The sequence below is a fragment of the Chiloscyllium plagiosum genome, chromosome 4 (genome assembly GCF_004010195.1).
Source record: "Chiloscyllium plagiosum isolate BGI_BamShark_2017 chromosome 4, ASM401019v2, whole genome shotgun sequence".
In the NCBI taxonomy this organism is placed as follows: domain Eukaryota; kingdom Metazoa; phylum Chordata; class Chondrichthyes; order Orectolobiformes; family Hemiscylliidae; genus Chiloscyllium; species Chiloscyllium plagiosum.
In genome coordinates this window covers 25,127,256-25,154,191 of record NC_057713.1, presented here as the reverse complement: position 1 = coordinate 25,154,191, position 26,936 = coordinate 25,127,256, and the positions used below count along the sequence as shown (strand labels likewise).

General features: G+C 40.1%; 1 protein-coding gene across 1 annotated transcript in view; it reads right to left on the bottom strand.

Moving 5' to 3' along the window:
• The window catches only part of LOC122548904 (protein FAM135B-like), a 372,254-nt gene that overhangs the window by 84,842 nt on the left and 260,476 nt on the right, over positions 1-26,936 (bottom strand). The window contains exons 8-11 of the mRNA XM_043687860.1: positions 24,129-24,282; positions 18,417-18,466; positions 15,144-15,299; positions 8,902-8,975 (exon numbers count right to left, since the gene is read on the bottom strand). Of these exons, the coding sequence (XP_043543795.1) occupies positions 8,902-8,975; positions 15,144-15,299; positions 18,417-18,466; positions 24,129-24,282 (434 nt within the window). The remainder of the gene's footprint in view (positions 1-8,901; positions 8,976-15,143; positions 15,300-18,416; positions 18,467-24,128; positions 24,283-26,936) is intronic.

Below are 26,936 nucleotides of genomic sequence, written 5' to 3'. Positions count from 1 at the left end.
AACTCTGGTGCGACCACACTTGGAGTACTGCATGCAGTTCTGGTCACTGCATTATAAAAGGATGTGGAAGCTTTGGAAAAGGTTTTAGAAAAGATTTACTGGAATGTTGTCTAGTATGGAGGGAAAGTCTTACGAGAAAGGTTGAGGGACTTGAGGCTGTTATTGTTAAAGAGAAGAAGGTTGAGAGGTGACTTAATTGAGACATACAAGATAATCAGGGGGTTAGATTGAGTGGACAATGCAAGCCTTTTTCCTAGGATGGTGATGGCTAGCACAAAGGGGCTTAGCTTTAAATTGAGGGGTGATAGATATAAGACAGATGTCAGAGGTAGTTTCTTTACTCAGAGAGTAGTAGGGACATGGAACACACTGCCTGCAACAGTTGTAGACTCAACAACTTCATGGGCATTTAGGTCATTGGATAGGCATAGGGACGAGAATGGAATAGTGTAGGTTAGATGAACTTTGGATTGGTTTCACAGGGTGGTGCAACATCGAGGGCTGAAGGGCCTGTACTGCGCTGTAATGTTCTATGTTCACCCAGGTTTTCAATCTTATCCTCCATTGTCCTTTTCAGCATTCCCGAGGTTTCTAATCTGAACCTCTCGACTCTGCTCACCAGACAATGATCTACTACATGGGCCTCTGCCTTCCTGTCATTCTGACTGCCGTATGGTTTACAGGACCTGAACAGATCTGATAAGCACTGCTTTTCAATGCCTGGGACACAACAGCTTCGAGGAGTACCTATATGAAGTTATTAGTGATGACTTGGAAATCGTTTAGGTATTTCACATTCTTTCTTGCCCTTTTTCTTTGCCTCGAAGTTAAAATCTAACCCAATGATTTCCCAGCAGGACATACTGGTTATAAGGAGACAGTGGGGACTGCAGATGCTGGAGATCAGAGTTGAGAGTATGTTGCTGGAAAAGCACAGCAGGTCAGGCAGCACCCAATGATCAGGAAAATCTCTCTACCTCTGAGGCTCCCAGACTCATTCCTGATGAAGGGTTCCAGTCCAAAACTTCAATTCTCCTGCTTCTCAGATGCTGCCTGACCTGCTGTGCTTTTCCAGCATCATACTGTCCACACTGGTTATAACTTAGGCACGGAAACCCAGAATCATTTTGTTTTTCTAGCCCAAACGACCTGATGCCAAGTGGATGACCTAAGGGAATAACCAATGGAGATCAGTTGTTTTAATACTATTAACAAAGTTGTCTTTAAATAAAACAAATCAAAAGATGCCTTTCCATAAAGGATTTAATGCCAATTTTTTTTTTGAAAACACAATAAAAACGGATAATGACCGGTGCTCTTCACTGCAACAGAACACAGTCATTTATAAGTGTACCTTGACAGAATTATTAATAATGATTTTCATTTTAAAAATGGCTTTCAGTTATCTTATGTAATTTAAAGCTGCAATGTTTTCCTCAGAGATAAGAAAAAAGAAATCAAATTTTGCTTTTGGCTAATTGAAAGAGAACATTCTGTGCCATTTGTCGAAATACAATGGAAATGATATTAATCAAGTATCATGTTTAATGTGGGTTCATCAAATTCAGCATCATAACTGATTTAAATCTCCAGTACACAGAGTAATTTCACCATTCATTCTATCTCTGTTGCAATGTCTCTTCCCCCTCTTTCTCTTCCAAAGGATATTTCAAGGTGACCAAATTGAATTTTTTTTTTGGAACAGGGCAATTAAAAACTTTGATCCAGACACAACTTTCATTTTCATAAAAGGGAGAAATACAAGTCTCATTTTAACATGTTAGAGGCAAGGCATGGGGAAAGAACTCAAATGGAATCTAATTAACATAGAGAGTAATTCTCTTATTTATCGACATGCTGTCTCCTAGTGACTGACATCCTCTGCAGATACTGGCAAGATTTTGACCTCTTCCATTATATCACTGTTTGTCTCTTTGATTGTTAACTCATCTTTTAATCTAAAGTATCTATTTCCATGAATCCAATTTTTTGCCATAATTCCTTTAATTGTCTTCGAAGACCTTACCTTTAATTGGCAAATTCTGGGAATGTCCTCTCTGTATCTTCCTGACCCTGCCAACTCCCTCTTGTTTTTAAATCATTCCTTTGCCTCTTTGGTTCTGGTTCTGTGTTTCACTATTCCACTATGAAGTGGTGTGAGCTATTCCTACTTTTACAAATTAAAGTTGTGATCAATCTCCAAATTGTGATTTTGTAGATTTGTAGAGTTATAGGGAAACCAAAACAAACAGGAAAAACCACTGATGCCAGCACAATCGATGTGTTTAAAATCTACAAAAAAACAAGAGTATGACAAAAAGTAAGGCAGCATCTCATTCATCGAAATAAAAGTAAGTCACTGCAGATGCCAGCTATCTGATTTTTTAAAAAAGTTAGAACATACACCATAGAACAATACTGCCCTTTGGCCTCGATGTTGCGCCAACCTGTGAACTATTCTCAGCTCATCCCCCTACACTATCCCAAAATCATCCATGTGCTTATCTAAGGATTGTTTAAATCTCCCTAATGTGGCTGAGTTGACTACCTTACACAATATTCCAAGTGTGGCCGCACCAGCGTTTTGTATAGTTGCAGCATGATATTGCAGTTCCGGAACTCAATCCCTCTACCAATGAAACCTAACACAGCGTATGCCTTCTTAACAGCACTATCCACCTGGGTGGCAACTTCCAGGGATCTACGCACATGGACTCCAAGATCCCTCTTCACGTCCACACTACCAAGAATCTTTTCATTGACCAAATACTCTGCCTTCCTGTTATTCTTCACAAAGTGCATCACCTCACATTTAGCTGCATTGAGCTCCATTTGCCACTTCCCAGCCCACTTCTGCAGTTTATCCAAGTCCCTCTGCAACCTGTAACATTCTTCCAAACTGTCCACTACTCCACCGACTTTAGTGTCATCTGCAAACTTACTAATCCATCCACCTATGCCTGCATCTAAGTCAGACTGAATATTTTCCATCAACTAACACTCACTGCCTTCTTCCAGAAAGCCAGTTTCTAATCCAAACTGCTAAATTACCCTCAATCCCATGCCTCTGCATTTTCTCCATCAGCCTACCATGTGGAACCTTATCAAAGGCTTTACTGAAGTCCAAGTATACCACGTCAACTACCCTACCCTTATCTACATGCCTGGTCACCTTCTCAAAAAATTCAATGAGGTTTATGAGACTTTTTTTTTGCCTGACTCCAGATCTGACTGGGAAGTTATCTGATTCCCACCCATTGATTGACAATGTTGGTGTAGAGCAGTCTGATCCAATTATAAATTCCCTCCCAAAAGCCCATTTTGGAGAGAACATCTCTCACATACGTATGTGATATCCTGTCAAAGGCTTCCTCCTGGTCCAGGCTGATGAGGCAGGTGTCTGCACTGATCATTTCATCTCCCCTGCCAAGTAAGTTCAAAAGAAACACAGCAGGTCTGGCAGCACCTGGCGAGCAAGTGCTTACGGTTTTTGTTTTGGTTAAATGGGGGTTTTGGTGAGTTACATTGAATTATTCTTGCTGCAAAACAGTGTGGGTATTTTCACCATACCTTACCAAACCCACGGCATTCATTTGTGCTTAAGCCTTCATGACGATTTTCAAATCCCACTTGAATTTTCTCCAGGTGCTCTGGTTTCTTCTTACTGTCCAAAAATGTGGTTAGGTGGATTGGCCGTGCTAAATTGCCCATAGTGTCCATGAATTTATAGGTTAGATGGATTAGCCATGGGAAATGAAGGGTTACAGGGATAGGATGAGGGGATGGGTCTGACTGGGATGCTCTTCGGAGGGTCAGTATAGACTATTGGGCCAAATGGCCTCTTTCTGCACAAGGGATTCTGAATTCCATCCCATCTCACATACTCACAGTGGCAACCCATCGCTCACCAGAATTTGCTGGCATCCAGAGTATCGGAGCCATCTTTAAAAGCCCTTTGTGCACCCAGACAAACATGGCCAGTCCAATGCTGCCCTGCACAGTTCTTGACATATGGCAGACAGGAGAATATCGGCACCCTGCTCTGCAGCCAGGCTCCTGGAGCTCCTGCTGGACAGGGTGCTACACAAGCAGAACTTCCTCTTTCCCCTGGATCAGCAGTGGATGCTACAAAGCAGACTATGCCAACCTGGTCCGATATTGCCACTCAGGCTGAAGCAGTAACCAACAACAAAGGAATGCTCAGCACAGTAGAATAGAATAGAATCCATGCAGTGTGGAAACAGGCCCTTCGGCCCAACAAGTTCACACTGATCCTCTGAAGGGTATCCCACGCAATCCTATTCCCCTAACCCATTATTCTACATTTGCCTCTGACTAATGCACCTAACCTAAACATCCCTCAACACGATGGGCAATTTTAGCATGGCCAATTCACATAACCTGCACATCCTTGGACTGTGGGAGGAAACTGGAGCACCTGGAGTAAACTCACACAGACACGGGGAGTATGTCCAAACTCCACGCAGACAGTCGCCCAATGCTAGAATCAAACCCAGGTCCCTGGCAGTGCTAACCACTGAGCCACCGTGCCACCATCCAAGAAGAACAAGGTCAGTATCTTACTCCACTCCATCAGGGTCAGTGCCACTGTTTTCTCTCCGATACCTTGCATTCACTCTCTATAACTGTATTTTCCACCAAGGCTCACGCTCTACCATTTGCACATCTTAGCCACTCACCCTCACCCACCACAACCTGCCACACAACTAGGCCTGAAAGCTCTCTATGCAGCTAACTCACTTACAGTGGAAACTTGCCCACCTGCATCTATACTATTAGCTGTACCACCTACTTTCATTTCGCAGAATACCTGCCTCTCTCTCATCCCAGAAGCGAATCAAAGCACAGTAGGGAAGAATGAATCACTGGCACTGATTTGTCTGTCATTCGGCAATTAATGCTTTGATCTTTCCGAAAGTTCCAAAACAGTGCAACAATGTATAAAACAGTAATTACTGCTTCTAGAATTTGAGGAAATCAGCTCCAACACTGAAAATACCTCAAAAAAAAAGCATCTCTTACAGCCACAATTTCTTCCAGTTCTCCATCTTGGATTACCCAGAATTCTGAACTTAGAGGTTTATAAAATTATGACAGGCATGGATAGGGTAAATAGACAAGGTGTTTTCCCCAGAATGGAGAAGTCCAAAACTAGTAGGTTTAAGGTGAGAGAGGAAAGATTTAAAAGGGACCGAAGGGACAACATTTTCATGCAGTGGATGGTGCGTGTATGGATTGAACTGCCAGAGAATGTGGTGAAAGTGGGTAAAATTACAACAAGAAATTTGGATGGGTATATGAATAGGAAGGGTTTAGAGGGATATGGACCAATTGCTGGTAAATGGGGCTTGATTCACCTAGAATATCGGGTCAGCATGGACAAGTTGGACCAAAGGGTCCATTTCCATGCTGTACGTTTCTATGACTCTGTAATGCCAATGAGCAGAAGATCCCTGACTCTGACAGCAGGGTCTGGGCTGGTATCACAGGCTGCCTTTGACCTTCTGTATCCTGAGTGAAGATTATTCCCGTCACTGATTCGTGGCCTGGAGACAACTGTGGCAGGTTTCCTGGCTTTGAATCTGCACTAGGTTGCACAGCAAGATATGTGTGATATTAGCCTGATATCCCTGTTAAGGGGGAAATAAAAGACAAGCCTAGATAAAATGCCAGGCAAGTGAGTATCCAAAAGGCTCTGAGATCGTGAGCACTGATAGTGAGCAAAAAACCCCAGAGATTATAGCCTGATCTAGACAATGAACTGGGTGCTGTTCACAAGCATCAAATGTTTTTGTTGAACAACTGCAGTAATTATTACCAGTGCAGCTGGAAGGGCAAGAGTAAACTACAGAAGCCTCCTGTAAATGAATCTGATGTATGCCATGAGAATTTATAGCAGTTGGCACATCAGATGCCAATGTCAATGAATGTTGGGTATGCATATTCAGTCCTAATACAGCGTGCCTGGGATCTTGGTCTCCAGTGTCCAACATGGAGGTCCTTTTTAGCAAGTTGAACCTGCCAGGAAACAGTCACACTTTTCATGTCAAGATTTCCTGATGACTCGTCTGTATAGTGAGTTTAGTAAGACTGCAAACTGATCCTACAAGTTGGGCTGTTAACAAGAAATGCAACTCACAACAAGGAGTGTCAATTGGGAATTAACCACTGCTTAGTAAGAATCTCACAAAATCACTTGAGAAAAGTGTACAAGATCTTGCAAAGCATTCTTCTTATGTTGTGGTACGTCTCTCATTCTGGATTAAAAGTTTCAAGTCCCACCTGCACTAGACATGCATCGCAAGATAGCTGAACAGGTTAATTAAATTATCTACAAGTTGCCGCATGACAATCTCAATGCCAAAATGGGCTTCACTAAACTATCTCGCCTGATTCTGACACACATCACACCACAGTCCACATCGTGTCTGCGTGGGTTTCCTCCGGGTGCTCCGGTTTCCTCCTACAGTCTAAAGATGTGCAGGGTCAGGTGAATTGGCCATACTAAATTGCCCGTAGTGTTAGATAAGGGGTAAATGTAGGGGTGTGGGTGGGTTTCGCTTCAGCGGGTCGGTGTGGACTTGTTGGGCCGAAGGGCCTGTTTCCACACTGTAATGTAATCTAATGTAATCTAAAAAAAAAATTCAGAGTCTAATATGATTCCACCCAATGTTTTGTGTCTAATATGAATCTTCTTCAGAATCTGAAGTTCAGGTTTGGAAGAAGAGTTTTATTGGAAGTGAAACATCAACTCTGTTTCTAGCTTCACAGTTGCTGTTTTGGTGCAGAGTTCTCCATCACTTTCTACTTTTTATTTCACTACATTCATCATCTTCTTTTGCTATGCAGATTTCTGCCCAAGATTCCTCCATTTGCCCAGGCCTCTGCTAATGCCCCAAGTAACTGCTGCACAATACATAATAGTGGCCAGTGCAATTCAATCCAGAACCACAGGTCACATCCAAGGCTATGGGGTAAGCTGTTTAGGACTGAGATGAGGAGTGTTTTTTGATACCCAGAGATTGTTGAGCCTGTAGAATTCTCTGCCACGGAAAGCAGCTGAGGCCAAAATATTGAATGTTTTTCAAAGAAGAAATGGATATAGTTCTTAGGGTTTAAGGGATAAAGGGTATGGGGTAAAATCAGGAGCAGGGGCTGAGTTGGATGAGCAGCCATGTTCATACTGAATGGCTGAGCAGAACCAAAGGACTGAATGGCCTTCTCCTGAACACATTTTCTTTGTTTCTCATCTTTCCTTTCCTGTGTTCCATCTGCTTTACTGGCCAGACAGTGTTGCTGATAGTGTGGATACAATCGCATAAGCCCAACCCATCAATAATACAGTTTCTGCTCAATGGCATGGTTTCATTGCACAGAGTCTCATGGAGACACTGGGGGTCTCAACCACCAGTTGGAGAACTAGCACGAGTCCCGGTTCACCCTTTACCTGGATGGGCTGCTGTATCTCATTACACTCAGCCACTTACAGGGCCTGCAGTGGACGTTCATCTGGGGTGAAGGGGCCCAGGCAGGCTGGAAATTTTATCCTCTGAGATCTGCTAAAAGCTGACAACACTTTTGTATGGGTGCTACTGATACCACACCCATTGGAGGCCTAGGAACTTCACTGGGTAGCAGAAAGGAGGGAAGTCACAGGGAAAAAGGAACAGCATCAAGTCTACCAAAAGTGCACAGCCCATCCCACTGTTTCCAATGCCAGGTGGCTTGGTCAGCTATTGAGTCCCTATGAACAAGGGATTCCCTCCAAAAGACTACAATAAAGTTTACACAACGTGGCCCTTAAAAATGTGCATCATTCAGGGTTCATTTTTGAATCTTAATTGTAAGAGTTATATCAATTTAAATTGTAGACTGAGTTAATTTTGTGGGAGAAAGTGAGGAAACATCAACTCTCCTGCTCCTCAGATGCTGCCTAACTGGCTGTGCTTTCCAAGCACCACAATTTTTGACTTAATGTTGTGGGAGTCAGTTAAAAATATCTTTGCATTCTGATAAATTGCAAGACCATTCCAAGTATAAGCTTGTTTTCACAATATGCACAGAGGTTATTACAAAGGAACAATTATGAATGTTCAGACATTGATTTTTAGTTGGCTCTTATTAGAATGGCTCCTGTTACAATGGCTTTAATGAGAATGCCACCTTGGGACTTCAAGCTAACGTGTCTCTTGTTTCACTGATTGAAGTTCTTCTGTTTTCTTTCCTCAGCATTCATTCTGCACACTAAGCTACTAACTGGTGTGGCTTATTAACCCTTGCTACCCTGTGCACACCATCAGGGGCATCCTGAACTCTAATTGCCATCTAATACATAAAGATCACATGTTCAGTCTCAAATTAGCAATGCGCAGAATGTCTGATTGATGATTAGTTTCTTAAGAGTGATGGTCATCTTACTGAGTTTACCTCCTATTATTTCCTGTCTCCTTAAGGCATCAAACCTTATTACTCTAGTGGGTTAACAAAATAGCATTTCATGATATACCCAAATACATAAAGATTAAAATCATTACAATACCATTTATAGATCTTAAGTACAATGTAGTTACAAAGCTATATGGATTTTAAATGTGAAACTGTTTCAACTTCAAAGTGATGAAACATTTGTCCTGTGCTGATAAAGCCAGAAACATGAATCTCTTCCAGCATTTGTTTCTTGTGGCTTGAGGACATATGGTACATTATAATAAAGACAGATATAAAAACTACAGACAATATGATGTGACATCAATATTCTATTGAATAAAACTTAAAATATAATTTGTTTCTTCATTTGTTGACCATTACACATAACTAAACTATAAGTACTGATTGAAAAATAAACTCTATCCTAAAATGGAGATTGATAGAAGGACTTACACATATTCCTGGAATGTAAGTGCCATCTGCTTCTGGTGCTCCATGAAGAAGAAAGCCTCTGAGAATCTTCTTACCTGTAGAGAGACATATGAGTTTCTTTCATCTCAATTTTCTAAATTATTTCTTCTATTTTTAAAGCATCTGATTTAATTGTCACCAAGTGTTGCTTCTCTGACTCGGCTATGTCACTTCACCAATAAAAACCTGCACAAAAACAGCCGTTGAAGCACAGTACAATTTGCATTTCACAATTTAGCCTGTAGAAACAGTAATTACTTAGCAGGTTTTCAGTGTCAAAATAACGATAAGCCTAATGACACTCAGCGCTATTTATGTACAAAGTCAGATCAACAACAGTTCAATTACAAAAGCCAGAAGTTGCGTTGTTATCAGCTTTATGAAAATGGAATGTTGCTATCTTCTTCGAAATGCATGGCCTGGCATTTGGTTGTTGTATACATGCAGTAAATGAACTCATCACAGAATGTTAAATCAAGTTGTATCCTGATACCAACATGTTAACACTGCCAACTTTTCTCTCTGTCACTGATTTTAAATATTAAAAATGTGGAATTTAATTCCTTCATAGTTGAAATTATTAGGAGAAAGTGAGGACTGCAGATGCTAGAAATCAGAGCTGAAAATGTGTTGCTGGAAAAGTGCAGCAGGTCAGGCAGCATCCAAGGAGCAGGAGAATCGACGTTTCGGGTATGAGCGCAAACGTCGATTCTCCTGCTCCTTGGATGCTGCCTGACCTGCTGCGCTTTTCCAGCAAGACATTTTCAGTAGTTGAAATTATTGTCGACTTTTTAAAAAAATGCTTTGTTTTACTATTCTTTTCTGCCTTTTTTGTCTTTCTCATTGTTAGACTATTAATCCACAGACCCAGGTAATGTTCTGGGGACCTGGGTTTGATTCCTACCATGGCAGATGGTGGAATTTAAATGTAATAATAATCTGGAAATAAAAGTTTAATGAAGACCATTAAACCATGCCAATTATCAGGAAAAACCCATTTTGTTCCCTAAAGTCCTTTAGGGAAGGAAATCTGCCATCATTACCTCATCCGACCTACATTTGACTCCAAGACCCACAGCAATGTGGTTGACTCTTAACTATCCTCTGTACAGTTCGGGATGGACAATAAATGCTGATCCAACCAGTGACAACCACATCCTATGAATTAATTTTTAAAAAAACCTGGTCTTCCTTTCACTTCTGCTCATCATTCTTTGTGCACCTGATTTAATATTGAATTCATCCACTTGAATGTATACTTTCACCTCAGTCATTGCACTATTAACTTCACAATCCTTCAAGGTGACTGGTTAAGCTGAGATACACCTGTTTGTCCTGTTCAGTCAGGTCCCAGCTGTGCGTTCCGTCATTTTGATATCATTAACTTATACTTTGAACAATTTATGATGGAAACATTCAGAAACATAACCATACAAGAACAAGGCAAAAGTGAGAACTGCAGATGCTGGAAACCAGAGTTTAGATCAGAGTGGTGCTGATCTAAAGGGCTTTTGCCTGAAATGTCGATTTTCCTGCTCCTCGGATGCTGTGCTTTTCCGGCACCACTCTGATCCATACAAGAACAAGGTCTAACTATACCCAGCCACATCAAAATTAGCCCGATAAGTTCATTAACAAACAATGCACTATTTTGACTTCTAACCCTCGGATACTGTTACTATAACTTCACAAACTTCCCACCAACACACCAATCCCACCTCTACCACCACCTTTATGGTATCAGAGATAGAACATTTTTCATCACATTATTTAAACCAATGTCTCAGAAATGGAGAAACAATAATTTGACTAACAGTCATTATTTAGCCCCAATGTGCAATTTAAAATGTTTCTTAAATCCTAGATAAGTGCTTGTATACTGTTTGTCACAGTGCTTTCTCCCTACCTTCATCACATTTAAAATACTGTAAAACGTACCATAAAAAGGCAGAAACGAACAGTAAAACAAAACAATGTTTTAGAAACGCTCAACGAAGCCCTCTTCTCTGATCAAACCAATATATTTCAAACAATACGTTAATTCAGGACATCAGAACTCAGGTTCATGAGACAAATCCTCATAAAACCTCCAAGCTGATCTTGATTGCAAAATACAAGTGCGATCTAAATGTAAAACTATTTGTCTGTAGAGCAAAAACACAGCTGAACCATTTTCTACCTTTACATTGTCTCCACTCCAGATAACAAACAGTCTCAGATAAAGTTTAAAATCACACAACATCAGGTTTTAGTCCAACAGGTTTATTTGGAAGCACTAGCTTTCGGAGCACTGCTCCTTCATGCAACCACTTCCAAATAAACGTGTTGGACTATACTGGTGTTGTGTGATTTTTAACTTTGTCTACCCCAGTCCAACACCAGCACCTTCAAGTCTCAGGTAAAGGGAGAGTTATCCCTTTCAGCTATTATTAACAGGAGAGGATGATTGTCATTATACAAAGTGAAAACACCTTGCTGACTTGTATTATATTTCAAATCCTTTGCCAATGATGTATTGATATTTGTAAAAGGAAAAGTTTCATTTAAAAATAAGCTGGATTACTGCAACACGAATGGCATTATCACACTACTTTGCTGATAAATGTCATTGGAAAGCTCAGGTAATGTCAACCAATTCATACGAGTTCCCTTGAGAAAAGTAATATTTTGCTGGGGATTCAGTTGAAGGATCGTACAGCAAGAGAAACAAATGACTGGACTGAAAAGGGTCAATCAAGTTGTGTCTCAGGACATCTTCATTCACCTTTTCAACTGGATTGCTAACAATCTGTTACTGATCACCAGATAATGAAACTTCACATAAATGAGTCTTTCTTTGCATTGTATGGTGCATTTACTGCACAATTTATCCAGGAAAAGAATTGCTTCAGTAACAATCGCTTTCCAAGTAATTGCCAAGGGATGTACTTTATGGGGTTGGGAATGGCGATCAAAATGAATTACCCACCTCACCAACTGAAGTTGATTGACACTTTGCCAAAGTGCACTCTGGCTGCCCCATAATGCTGATGGCATGTCTTTGAACCCCACCATGGCAGATGGGTTAATTTGAATTCAATGAAAATCTGGAATACAAAATCCTAGCTTATGGCAAACATGGAACCATAGTATATTGTCATAAAATCCTATCTGTCTACTACTATCCTTCATGGTAGGAAATCTGTCATCCACAGCAGTGTGGTTGACTCTTAATTGGAAGAGAAACAAAGGATGTGCAATGAATGCTAGCACAGCCAGTGAGGTCCATATTCCATGAACAAACAAAGGAAAAGTGAGTTTTGCCTTAATTAATGCAGAGCTGGACCTTCACTCCTCAGAGATAGGAAGTCCCGTCTAAGAAACTTGCAGTCAGGAAGTGAATTGCTCAGCGGAGAATTTCCAGCCTCTGATCTGCTTCTCTGACCACAGCTAATGAACTTCTGTTTCTGGTCAATGATAACATGAGGGTAGTAATAGTGCAGGGGTAGTATCAGCAGTGTTCATGTCATCCACTGCCATAGGAAGATGGTTATATTCTCTCATCATTGCTTGGTACTTCTGTAGCACAAACATGAGTAGTCACTTATCAGCCCAAGTCTGAATTTAGTCCAGGTCTTGCTGCCCTAGGACCCATACTGCTTCTGTACCTCAGGACTGATGAATGGAGCTCTTTGAACCCCACCATGGCAGATGGACATTGACAAAGGAGCTGAAGATGGTTGGGCAAAGAACATTACCCTGAGGAACTTGTGCAGTGCTGCCCTGAGACTGAGTTAATGGTATGCGTACACTTGAGCCATGTACAACACTAAATTGAAGACAGTCATTGCTGGTGTCACCCAGCCCTACTACTAATTCACAGTGACTGCTGGATCACATTGGTAGAATTCCTAGATATCATACACAGACAATTGTTACCTTGATGTTAAGGGCAGTCATTCACTATTGAGTTTATTTTTTCTGGTCCATTTAGAGGATCAGGGTCACTAAGATGTGACGAACTGAAACTAAGCACCAGCGAGCAGGTTGTTGCTGAGTAAGTGCTGCCTGAGAGCACTGATGACACCCCTTTGAATACATTGTTGATAATCAAAAGGAGACAAATAGGATGATAATTGGCCAGCTTGGACAGGACTTACCTGAGAGGTTTTCCATATTGTTAAATAGTTGCCAGTACTACATCTGTACTGGAACAGCTTGTTTAGTGATGAGGCTAATCCTGGAGCAAGTCATCAATACAATTGCCAGAATGTTGTTAGGGTGCATTGCTTTTGCACTATATAGTGCCTTCAGCTGTAGCCACCTGAGGAGAAGGCCGAGATGGATCATCCACCTGGTACTTCCAACTGAAAATGATGGAAAACACTTCAGTCTTCTTTTTTTCATTGAAGTGTTAAACTCCCCATTTGGTGAGGGTAAGGATATTTGTAAAGCCTCCTCCTCAGGTGAGATATTTAATTGTCCACTACTATTCAGAACTGGAAATAACAGAGTAGCAGAACTAAGACTTGATCTGTTGATCATGGGATCTCTTAACCCTGTCTGTCACTTGCCGTTTATGCTGTTTGGAATGTCTATGTTATAGTTTCACCTTGGTGACCTCATTTCTCGGTATTCAGGATGCTGCTGCTGACATGCCTTCATACGCTCTGTGCTGAACCAGGCTTGATCTCTTGGATTGACGGTAATAGCAGAGTGGGGGATATGAGGTTACAGATACTTCTGATGGCAAATAGTGCTTCACAAATGTCTAGTTTTACATTACTAGATCCACTTGAAGTCTATTCCATTTCAGATTATGGTAGTGCCATTCAACATGGTACAGGGTATCCTTTATATGATAACAGGACTTCACCTTCACATAAAGGACCTGATGTGATCAATTCCATTGGTACTTTTTTGCATAAATGCAATGGCCAAAGTCAGATTTGTGAGGACAAAGTCAAGTATTTTTTTCCATATGTTGGTAACCTCACCACCTGCCACAGTCCTAGTCTGACAGCTATGTCATAAAATCATACAAAACAGAAACAGGTCCTTCGGCCCACCATGTCTATGTGACCAATAAACACCAAACTACAATAATCCCACTTCCCTACATTTGGTCCAGAGCCTACTATGCCCTGGCATTTTAAGTGCTCATCCAGATACTTTTGAAATGCTGTGAGGAATTATGTCAATGCACTTGAAGAATTTCAGAGTGGTCTTACGAGACTAATGTATGTGTATTCTGAGGAAAGATTGGACAGGTTAGGTTTGTACTTGCTAAAGTTAAGAGTAAGTGATGACTTGACTGAAATATACAACTTTCGGGGGGTTCTGACAGAGTGGATCTGGACAGGATGTTTCCTCTTGTGGGAGAAGCTAAAACTAGGGAGCTCTACGTAAAAATAGAGGTTTCCCAGTTAAGATCGATGAGGAGAAATGTTTTCTTACAGAGGACTGTGAGCTTTTGTTCCTCAAAAGGCAGTGTGTTTTAATACATTGCTGACTGAGGTAGTTAGATTTTTAATATGGAAGGCTGTTGGGGTAGGTGGCAATGTAGAGTTAGCAGGTCAGAAATAATCTTGAAGCAGACTTGAGGAGCTGTGTCATACTTCTAATTCATAGGCAGGCCATGGTATGATTTGTCTCATTCCTCTTGGCCTCCACATTGACAGGCCTCGACACAACCTCCTTTCTTTCCGATTTGCAGTTTCTAAACAGCCAGGTGTCATTTAACCAAGTATTTTTACTCCCATCAGATCTTTTTATGCAATTCTTGTCTGCTTTTTTTTTTACAAATGCTTTTTTTAAGATGGCGGTAGACTTTTTTTAAGAAAGCCATGTGGTCATAGGGATAATAAGAGAAAATCATTCTGGAAAATGGCTGAATGGTTTGGCAACCTCATTGGGATTTTCATATACTCCAAGAGGCATAAGAGAAAATGTTGATAGATGGACTCAATTTAGGCAGAAGGGTCGTTTTTGTTTGACCTCTTTCAGAAAGTGGTGGAACAGTGTGTGATCCCTTTTGTACCTGGACATCTAAAAACACAACAGAAGACTCACTTTTTCTAAGTGAGTTTGTTAAGTCCTTTCCATCCAGATTTCAATTAAACATTGTATTTTTAACATTTAATTGTTAATAACCCTTTATTGTAAGTGAACAATCTGAGTCACAACATTGTTACATTTGGGTGGAACAAAACAAGATGTTGCATATGTTACAATTGTTATATTACCCTCAGACTGTGATGATCTTGGCTTAAGAAGGCTGTAACGTCTGGTTGGAGTGTCATACTGTCTAGAAACTGACTCCACAGCGCTGCAAGGCAGGAACAGAGCTGGGCCAGGTCCCTGCTGATCTGTTCTGCCACTTTGTCTGGGTTGTTGAACATCTGCAAGAAAATCATAAATATTTTACAACCAAAAGAACTTACCTTAAAACCTACAACCACACTTCATAAACTGGCAGTGTTATGAACATGAGGTAACATATTTTGAGCAGCAAGATAAAAGTAGAGATCTTATATATTAAATGATGAAATGTTAACAGGAGTAAAATTCAGAAACATTGGGCTGTTAAGTCATGGTGTATTTCTTAACATTCTTATAATAGAACATGTTATGGTTAAATATGTATCTTATTCTGTTTAATGTTGTTTAAAATTTTATTTTGCACATTAGAAATTTCCATTGTCGACAAAGCATTGGAGGTGACATTTGTTTTCAAAAATATTTGAGTAATTCCATTACTTTAATTTTATTTTTATTATTAAGTTGTTTAACTGGGTATTCAAAATATTTTTTTTTCATTCATTCATAGGAATGAGGGCATCACACATAAGGCCAGTATTTATTGCCCATCTCGAATTACATAGAGGGCATTTAAGAGAAAACCACATTGCTGTGGGTCTGGAGTTACACATAGACCAAACCAGGTAAAGATGGCAGTTTCCTTCCCAAAAGAACATTAATGAACCAGCTGGGGTTTTTTTTCCTGACAATTGGCAACGGTTTCATTTTCATCATTAGACTCTTAATTCCAGATTTTTATTGAATTCAAATTCCACCATCTGGCATTTAAATGTTTAGCAGTTTCTTATTGTCTCCTTTACTTGCTCTTGATTTATATATTCCTTGCATATTCAGATTTGCTGCTTTTCCTTTGAACAAACAAACACATTGGAGGATAAAAATGCGACAAAAGTGTGGTAACGAGCAGCATAAACTCATTCACCTCACTGGTATCTGCAGTACCTTTTACTCCTGTAGATGTCACACTCTGTCACATACAACGGTTGGAGATTATAGTGAGAATGTATTACCCTGAGAATGCTCAAAATGGTTACAAGGCCCTGACAAATCATTCAAACTGTTCTCAAAACATTTTCCTGCACAATTTATTTTGGACTATTTCTACACCTGCAATATTCTTTAATTCTAAAATTGGAACTATGGTGAATGTGTTACCTCATCAATTGATTCACTATTTTTAGAATTCAGAAATAGTTGAGTTTAAGAACACAAAATGCTTCTTTCCATTATATTTTGACATATCAACAGTGGCAGCAGGAATACTCATAAGTGGACAATAGCACATAACATCACAGTGAGAAACAATAACCAACAAAATAATGCAGCATTCTCCTGAGATCTCTTCACTTAATTTTTGAAAAACAATGTTAGTCAACTAGACATGGGTGAAAAAACAACGCATCAATACACACAAACAGAAAATCTGCTAGTTAATCAAGGATCGGTAAGAAGAAGCATCACATTTCTTAGGGAACGTCCAAATGGTGCGTTAAACCTAAAGAATGGAGATCGAAAAGTCTCGCAAATCCTCTCACATCCTGAAGTCCACAGAATGCATTTTGAGAAAGTCACAAAACAGTGGATACAGGATCTTTCAAAAAGAACAAATCCATTGATATTGTTGGAATAAACGATCAGTGATACCCGTCATGCTTGTATAGTGGAGAGGGCATACCTGTGCAGTGTTTATCTCTCAGTTACCCCCTTTCAATATTGTAAGCACTTTCTCAGTATAACTCAATCTTCTGAATCTAAAGGCTTTTCTTGTCACATCCTCAAGTATCACCTTTGTGTCAAAGTAACCAAAATTGGATAATGTGTTCACGTTATGGTATTTTAATGCTACTATATGATTTTAAGCAGACTTTTACTGACTTGTACTTGATTGTTTTACAAACTCTGCATTCTGATAGCTTTTCAGACAACTGAATGTATCCAAGACAATCTTCTGAAGCCTTTCATCTTAACTCTTTGCTCATTTAATTCAGGACTGATGACTCAGTTTTTATAATCAGCCATATCTTTTAATCTTTTACCTGACATGTTAAGTTTGAGGAGAAAGTGAGGTCTGCAGATGCTGGAGATCAGAGATGGAAATGTGTTGCTGGAAAAGCGCAGGTCAGGCAGCATCTAGGGAACAGGAGAATCGACGTTTCGGGCATTAGCCCTTCTTCAGGAATCATTCCTGAAGAAGGGCTAATGCCCGAAACGTCGATTCTCCTGTTCCCTAGATGCTGCCTGACCTGCTGCGCTTTTCCAGCAACACATTTCCATCTCATGTTAAGTTTTTGGTTCAACTTATTTTTCTGTTTCTAACCAGTCTCTTCAGAGTTGAACTACTACTCCTGGTTTGGTATTGCCAAATATGATCATTTAATAAGCTGCTCATATAAATTAGAAACAGCACTTGCACCAATGCCCATCTGCAAGTTCATCCATTGACTTTGCATTGTGTTTTCTGCATTTACAGCATCTCCTCTACTCTGTGTGGAATAGACAATGTGATGTTGGGAGTTTGGGCAGCTGCAGCTCGTTAGAAGAATATCTACTGTCACAGATAATTATTCTAAACAGCTTTTAAAATATTATCCTAATTTATATTTCTGTTGCTATTTTATACCTCACAGAAAATACTTGCTGCTTTCTATAAATTTATTTGTTCCGAACCTATATACCTTCATTCTTGACTCTATTAGATAGAATCATAGAATCCCTACAGTATGGAAACAGTCCAACAAGACCACACCGACTCTCCGAAGAGTAACCTACCCAGACCCATTTCCCTACATTTAACCACTGACTAATGCATCCAACTTACACATCCCTGAACATTGCGGACTATTTAGCACAGCCAATTCACCTAACCTGCACATCTTTGGATTGTGAGAGGAAACCAGAGCACCTGGAGGAAACCCACGCAGACACTGGGAGAATGCGTAAACTCCACGCAGACAGTCGCCCGAGGCTGGAATCAAACCCGGGTCCCTGGCAATGTGAGGCAGCAGTGCTAACCACTGAGCCACTGTGCTGCCCAAGATTTAAGTCACTGTGAAAATTAAAATTTGACTTTGGCAGAAATTTTAAATGAACAGTAGTGGGTGGATGATCTGCTCCTGCCCATTTTTTCCCAATTGCCAAAGTTCAATTTCATTCAAATATAAAACTGACACTTTTAGAATAGGTAATAAAGCCCTTACCTGCAAGTTAATGCGAAGCTGGCACAATGTTTCTTCGATGAGGCAGTCCTCTGATAGCAAAAAAAAAATACGATCAGAATTCTATCCCTCAATTACAAAGTCACTATCATACATTGTGTGATAATGTATAGACAGAAAAAAGACTGCAAATGGAATCTGAATCATGAAGCGTGAAGAAGATGCAATTTTATCCATCACCATTGTTCCCTGGGCTCTCTACTTCACATCTGATGTTAACTTTTTTTAAGCTTCAAAAAACAAACCCCACCAATATCTGACAGAAAAAAGCCAAGTTAATATTATTGGTGTAGACGTTTGATAGAAATATTGCGAGATACGGTATATGCCTAAAAATTTTTACCTTTTTTTGTTTAACAGATACCGACAAACTTGTGCATTTTCTGCAGCGGCAGTCTTTTGTTTGCCAATAATGGTCATTTTGATGATTGCATTATCTTTAAGTGCACTTCTTATGAAAATGAGGTTGTGGGATAAATTTTGCGGCAGTGATCTGAAATTTCTATCTCAGTTCAAAATGGTGCCATTCAATGTAGTTCACATTCAAAATCAACTTTCTAACTTGCAGCATTCTAATGTTTAAACTTACCTGGAGGAATAAGTTTTGGAATGAAGAGCTGTGTGATGTATTTTATGTTTAGATCTAGCTTTACATCAATTGCAACTTGGTTATTTAGCAAACTCACTGGATATGAATTATACCCCAGAGTACATTCGTGAACAAAGAATGGGTCACTTATGGCACATGAACAGTGAAGTCAAATAATGACACTTCAATTAAAACACATATTAGCTAACTTTGAAAATAGCTGCACCATTTCTATGTGCTGCTGTATCTTCGCTGCCATCAGATGTCAAACGTGGATGGCAGTTTAGAAACCCATTTCCATCCACACAGTAGAGAGTTAGTACTAACCTGCAAAAGGCACCCTGTTATCTTTAAGATATACAAGTCTGTAACACTGGGTTGAGGTCAACCTTTTGTACTGGAGGATCAAAAAGTTTCAGGCAGACCAAGGAGTATCTTTCACTTAATTGGTAGTCCTCCAGGCTCCATCAGTGTGTGTCCCAGGGAAGCCCATACAGCACAGGGTCCTCCATCACAGACCTGCTCGGGATAAACCTCGAGAGAAATACCCTTATCAGTTGCTGGGCTTTCTATGCAAAGGCAATTTCCAAAAAGAGATGTGTGACAGCGTCTTCACCACCACAATCTTCTTAAGGGCAGCAAGCAGTGGTACTGAGTGTACAGGTATGTATGAAGGACCTGACAGGTACTGCCCCTCTCACCACCAGTCCAAGCTATGATTTGGTGCTTAATGGAAAGTTCAAGCTAGGAGATATTTTTCAAAATACAGTCTGCTCAGGGACCCACCTGACAGAATTGATCCTCTCCTTTCTCTGCAGGACATTACATGCTGACACTGCCTGATGGACTTGTTGTCAAGGGTTTTCTCGGCAAATGTTTCCATGAAGAACAAGTGATACGTAACGGTCCAATTACTTGGCATCCTTCGCAACGCTAGGGATGGGTACATCCTCAGCATGTAGTGACACTTGTTGTTTGTGTACTGAGGATCTACACACAACTTGGTGCAGCTGCATACAAAGGTGAGCATCTGGATGAGGGCAATGTTGGGTATGTTCTTCCCCCCTCCCTTATCCAGAACATGCTTGGGACATCTATCACCAAGGCGTAGTGGGGAGAGGCCACCATTTAAGTCTTTCTGCCAATGTACAATGAAGGTCTGTTAACTTTCAAGATACCACTGTGGCCTGAATGGGAATGCAAATAGTTTCCTTTCAAATTTAGAAACATTTTTTTGTTGCAACTTTATTAAAGCTCTAATGAGGGATGTCAAAATTCCACAATATTTTCTTCATAGAATTGAACTGTTTACACCTGCATTTACTTTTAGATAATTTATGAATGAAGTACTTAATTTATTTTTAAAGAAAAAGATGTGGTCGATTTGCCAAAATATTCAGCTCCTTTATTATATCATACAACTACTTTCAGCCACAGGCAAATAAGAGTAAAAGTACTGCCTTTTTCAAAGTAGAAAAAGAGGCCACAATGTATATGTCAATGTGCTTCAATCCTCATATTGTGCTTATGCAGCAAGAGTAAGCAATGAGAGATGGGTGGCAGTTAAAAAGAGCAAGATTATGGACACAACATGGAAGCAGCAACTCTATGCAAGGACAGATGAGTGTTTTAGGGTGCTGGATTCAGACTCTTAATTTGTGCCTTGCCATAAGCTAGTGGTAATTTTAAAAATAGTTGAAAAGTATGGTGCTGGAAAAGCACAGTAGGTCAGGCAGCATCCCGGAAATAGGAGAATTGATGTTCTGGGCATAAGCCCCAAAATTCCTGACGAAGGGCATATGCTCGTGTGGTGTAAAATTATGTCCCAATACATGTGTGAATCATAATGTAACACATGTATTGGGCCAAGCAGTGGAATGTGGTGAAACGGTTAAAAATTATGTCCCAATACATGTGTGAATCTAACCGGAATGGAGGTGTTGCTTAGTCCCGTGTGAATCTTATTACACACCTCCCCGTGTGAATCTTCTTATCTGTATGTAACCAGAATGGAATGTGTTTTTTAGCCTTGCTCTGCTGTTCACATGAATGTTTATATCTGGAAAAGAGTATATCAGCTGGAAAAGTCTCCAGTTCGGTGAGTCTGCTCCGGGGTTACGTTTAACCGCCGAGCGTGGGTTGTTGGCAACCGCTCTACGAGAACTGACAGCTCCCAGTTCCGGTAACATGTAGAGTGAGTATAAGCCAGACCCGTTGTGGCGACGCTGCGGGGAATAAAATGCCCATATTCTAGCAGACTCGCCTCTTGGTCGTTTGTTCTGTGTCAGACTACTCTCCTACGAACCTGACCTTGAGAATTTTTTAAAACAGCTCGAAACACCAATTCTCCTGCTCCATGGATGCTGCCTGACCTTCTGTGCTTTTCCAGTGCCAAACTTTTCAACTCTAATCTCTAGCATCTGCAGTCCTCACTTCCTCAGTCATTTTAAAGGCACACAGGCTCAAATCCCACTTCTGACATTACTTTTACAGAATATGTTTCTCAGTATGAAATGCCATTTGGACATTCTCAAGAAGTGAGTCATTGGCAAGGACTGCATTTATTGCCCAACATGAATATTCCTGGGAAGGGGAGGGTGGCAGCAGCCAATTCAGAGTTGAGTGAAGAGTCAATACCATTGGTGTGGGATTGGAATTATATATCGAAAGGACATCATGTAGAACAATTCAATTTTAATTGTAGTCTGATAGTTGCATGGACAATTGTATTGAAATTGTGAAGTTGTAAAAATTTACAGATTTTATAACACTGAAATGATATTCTCAAGTTACCATCTGATTTGAAGTTGTAAGTATGAATCTTTGTCTCCCAAAGAAATAAGGAATGTAAGTGAAAATTTTCAAAAACGAAGTCACTCAACCAAAAACATGAATTGCCTCCTAAAAAGGTACCTAAATAAACTTTCCAAAGAAGGAAGTAGTTGGGGTGGGGGTGGGGGAGTGGGGAGGTATGTTTAGTTTGTGATTTTGTATGCGCAGTCAATGATGCCGAGGTCACCACTGACAGGCCAAGGGAAAAGTTGTCTTGCAAGTCCCATATATTTTCATTGGGCGATGCAGATTTTGACAGCTTCTGGAAACATGTTGATTAGAGTCATAGAGACATACAGCACGGAAACAGACCCTTCCATCCAACCCGTCCATGCCGACCAGATATCCCAACCTAATCTAGTCCCATCTGCCAGCACCTGGCCCATATCCCTCCAAACCCTTCCTATTCATACGCCCATCCAGATGCCTTTTAAGTGTTACAAATGTACTAGCATCCACCACTTCTGCTGGTAGCTCATTCCATACATGTATCACCCTCTGCGTGAAAACGTTGCCCCTTATGTCTCTTTTATATCTTTCCCCTCTCATCCTAAACCTGTGCCCTCTAGTTCTAGACTCCCCCAACCCAGGGAAAAGACTTTGTCTATTTATCCTATTCATGCCCCTCATGATTTTATAAACCTCTATAAGGTCACCACTCCGCCTCCGATGCTCCAGGGAAAACAGCCCCAGCCTATTCAGCCTCTCCCTATAGCTCAAATCCCCAACAATGGCAACGTCCTTGTAAATCTTTTCTGAACCCTTTCAAGTTTCACTTGGATAGGAAGGAGACCAGAACTGCATGCAATATTCCAAAAGTGGCCTAGCCAATGTCAATAGTGGAAACATTCTGGCAGGTAAGTGTCAAATATTTTGACAAAATATTTAACTATCACGGTTAGATTTGAACTTCTAAGTGAGACGAGTGTTAACTGCAGTGATCGATCATTGGGCACTGTCCTGCAAGGCAGATTGACAATTGCACTGACCAACATTGTGCACATGCTAAGCTACAAGAGTACTTTTTATAGATGTGAAAGTATGATGCCTCTACATTCAAATGGTGTAGAATTGTGCTGGATAATTATTTTGGCATGATCTGAAGTGATTGAAATTTTTACAATCCCAAAGCTTTAAAAACAATTTCTCTGGATCTTAGAATTCCTTGAGGTTATCTGATGTAGCTTAAAAAAAAAACCCTAGCTATCTGCTGTGCACGCATGGATTGTCTTGATGGCCGAGCCTTTCACAAATGCTTGACTAAGTCTCAGATACTATTGATGTGTTTAACTAAGCAAAGGGCTGTTTCTCCATTTTGGTAGCTTTCATAGGTTGATGGATAATTATTGGCCTTTAGCATGGTTTATGACTAGATGCTTGTTTTTCACAACTCAGTGACCAGTTGAAAAAATATAACTTTCGCTAAATCTTTTTCAAAGCAGTACAAATGGAGGTTTATTGTGTGACATCTTTATTTGATTGTTTGGGGTTTATTTTTGAATGCCCATTTCAAAGCCTTCCCACTGTTTTCCCATGGCATCTAGATTAGATTATCTACAGTGTGGAAACAGGCCCTTCAGCCCAACAAGTCCACACTGACCCTCCGAAGAGTAACCCACCACCACCCCCTGACTAATGCACCTAAGAACTATGGTTGAAAAATGTTGTGCTGGAAAAACACAGCAGGCCAGAGTACCCGAAGGAAACCCACACAGAAATGGGAAGAATGTGCAAACTCTACACAGACAGTTGCCCAAGGCTGGAATCAAACCTTGGACCCTGGCACTGTGAGGCAGCAGTGCTAATCACTGCCATCGTGCCGCCCTAATATTGTAAATAAGGATGAAGTGGCCTGAATGATACAAGGGGTGGATAAGGGAATGTGGAGAGGCATATAAATTGATGTAGGGGCATAGGCAGCAACCCTAATGGGCTTTCTAATCTCATCAGCACTCATCCTTCCCCATCCCCAGGAAGGTAGCAGACCTGAATCTTGATCATTCAGATCCACAGTGCTTGAAAACATGGTAGAGATATGAGAGGTCATGGGTTCAGGTTGTACAAGTTGCAAATGGCCCAAAAAATACATTTCCCAAACCTGGAGTGAAATTTGAGCCCATATTCTCTCAGCTCAGTAACATAACCATGACAATGCCTGGCCTCACAGTATGGTAAAATTGATACCAGTGAAACTGCAGTTTAGCATGGGTAAGCTAAAGCGGTGAAGTGGAAGACAACAGCAATATTACACTTTAAAAATCCACTTCTCTTACCCAGTTGAATCTGATGAAGTTCTGGGATCTGTTTCATGATTGCACTGAAGTAGCAAAGAAGTCCTTTGTAAGCAGAAAGTAAAGCTCGGCAGAGATTTTCATGCCATCGGTATACATGCTGCATACAATCCTCCGAGGTGACATTTGTGTTCCCCTAATAGAAAGAATAAAAAACGTCTGATATGAGAGAACGGAATTTCATGCTCAACACTTCTTATTAATGAAAGCAAGACAACCATAACCAAGATGGACCATGGTTGGACACAATTAAATAATTCCGACATTTTTCCATGCAACAAACAGAACTGTAACACTTCATGTTAAAAGAACAATGCCTAGTCCATAACTAAATCACCTTTAGGATGCACTTTTTCTGTTATGACTTTGCTTTTGCTGTTTTTCAGCATTGTCAGGGCTTCTCAAAGCTTTTCTCTTTTGTTCCTCCTTCACAACAAATACTGTGTCTTCCACATCTGGCCCTCTCCTTGCATTGTCAGTTTCCAACTCTAAACATAACCAACTGCAAATCATCATTCCTGGGATCAAATCTGGGGAACTCTTCCCTTCCTTCACTATTCCCCATCTTGGAACAGTTATAAGATGTAAAGGTCAATCTTGACATTAATTTTCTTGGATTCCTATCAACCTTACCATTGTCTTGACTAAGGACTTGGGTCTTCCAACGAGCTTTCTCAACTTTTACAAAGAAGTTGCATGCCTTGGCAATGGCGAAAAATAGTCATGATTTGGATGTATTTAGATTAGAATTAGTCTAAACATTATGGCACAGACAGAACACAGAGGCTAACACTTTCAACATATTGTCTGGCTAACACCCATTGTTACAGTCAACCTGAGAATGTAACGTTTAAAAACATTTTGTGATTGACACATGGAAGAAGTGAAACTATCATGGTATTTGAACAGATGAAAGACTCAACAAACAATCAAGGTATTATTCAATGTATAATTTCAGTTACATCACACTAAACTTTTGCTATAAATTCTATGTCTTACAATTGTGTCCTCCACAACCACCTGATGAAGAAGCGATGCTCCGAAAGTTAGTGCTTCCAATTAAACCTGTTGGACTATAACCTGGTGTCGTGTGATTTTTAACTGTGAAAAACAGTGGTTGAGTTTTACTCCTTTTGAGTTGGGGAGTGACACTTCAATGGCCTAATTTAAAGAAACTCTCCCAATTCACCCACAAAACATTTAAGCAATATTAAAAAAAACAGCAACACGTTATTTGAAGGAATCACTTTTTTCCCCAAGCTGATACGATTTCATCTTTGAAGAAAAACAAATTGATGGAGAGAGAAAGCAAGTGTTATTCGAAATCTCCTCAAAGCATGGCATAACCTGAAAAGATAATCTGTATTAGTGTTAACTAGTCGCAGCTCACCATCAGTTCCTCAAGGGCAACTGCGGGTGGGTAATAAATGCTGGCCCAGCCAGTGGTACCCATATCCCATGACTGAACGAAAAAGAATGCTGAAGATTTCAAAGCAGGGACAGCACAGGTTAAAGTTAGTCCTTTAACTTATCGATTCTAGTGATTTCAAAGACACTAAATGGAAGCCACCGAATTTCCTCTGTCTCCTGTGGCCATGCAGATATTGAATGAAGATAGAATCAAATTAGGCTTTAACGCTCTCTTTCCAGAATAAATGTAATTGTCTACACTTAATCTTTAAAGATGAAAATGTGGGAAGGATACCAATGGACTCCCAGTGTCATGGAACCTAACTCATGATGAGATGGAGCATGTAAAATGAAAAAACCTGCAGACAGAAATATATATACTTTTTCGAAAAACAAATTACGTATTTACATTTACATGAATAGAAGTTTATCTTGTAATAGTCCTCCATTAAAATCAATCACATTCCAGTTTGGAATAATATTGAACATAATGAAATTAAGCAGATTTACTCTCTCCAGCATGAGATGAATTAAAATCAAAACAATTTTTAATCCTTGAGAGAGTCACCCAGAAAACCATACATCAAACTTCTCCAATCAACAGCAATTCAAACTAGTTCGAACAGGAGGGCTACCAGATGTGGCATAATGTTGTAAAACATCTCAGTAGCAACCCAAGTAAACTGAAGTGTAACACAAAGCCCAGTTAACTGAGGTGAGGAAAACAAACTGTTATTGCTGATTAATGATATTGTAAAATGAGAGTTTGTCAGGCAATTCTTATGATCAAAGTGCATTAATCAGCAGAAAAAAATTAAAAGTTTATTAATTAAATTAGACACAATACTGAAGAGTAGGGACAACTGAAACTGGGAATACAAAGAAAATAAAGCATTGCAGATTACTTAGAGACATAATTATAATATATTGAAACTCATGACAAAGTTTGAAACTGAGTAAATTCATAATTCTGTGCAATATTTGTATTTGCTGTGCAAAGTAAAAGTACCACATCTCCGATGAACTGAACAGCACTGAAAATTTATGCTAATGAACTAGCTGTACTCCGAGACAAGCTGTCCCATTCCAGCTCCAACGTTACCAGATAGTGCGGAAATTTGTCGAGAATAGCATATGTGCAGGCGGATTTAAACTTGAGGCAGACTGGGAATGCAGCAAAAAGGAAGGATAACTTAGGACATCTCATGACTTCCAATATCTCTAATGATAAGAATGTTAGCATTAAGGCACTTTACCTGAATGCTCGTAGCATTCGTAACAAAGCAGATGAACTAATGGCACAGATCATCATGAATGATTATGATGTGGTAGGCATCACAGAGACGTGGTTACAGGGGGGTCAGGACTGGCAGTTAAACA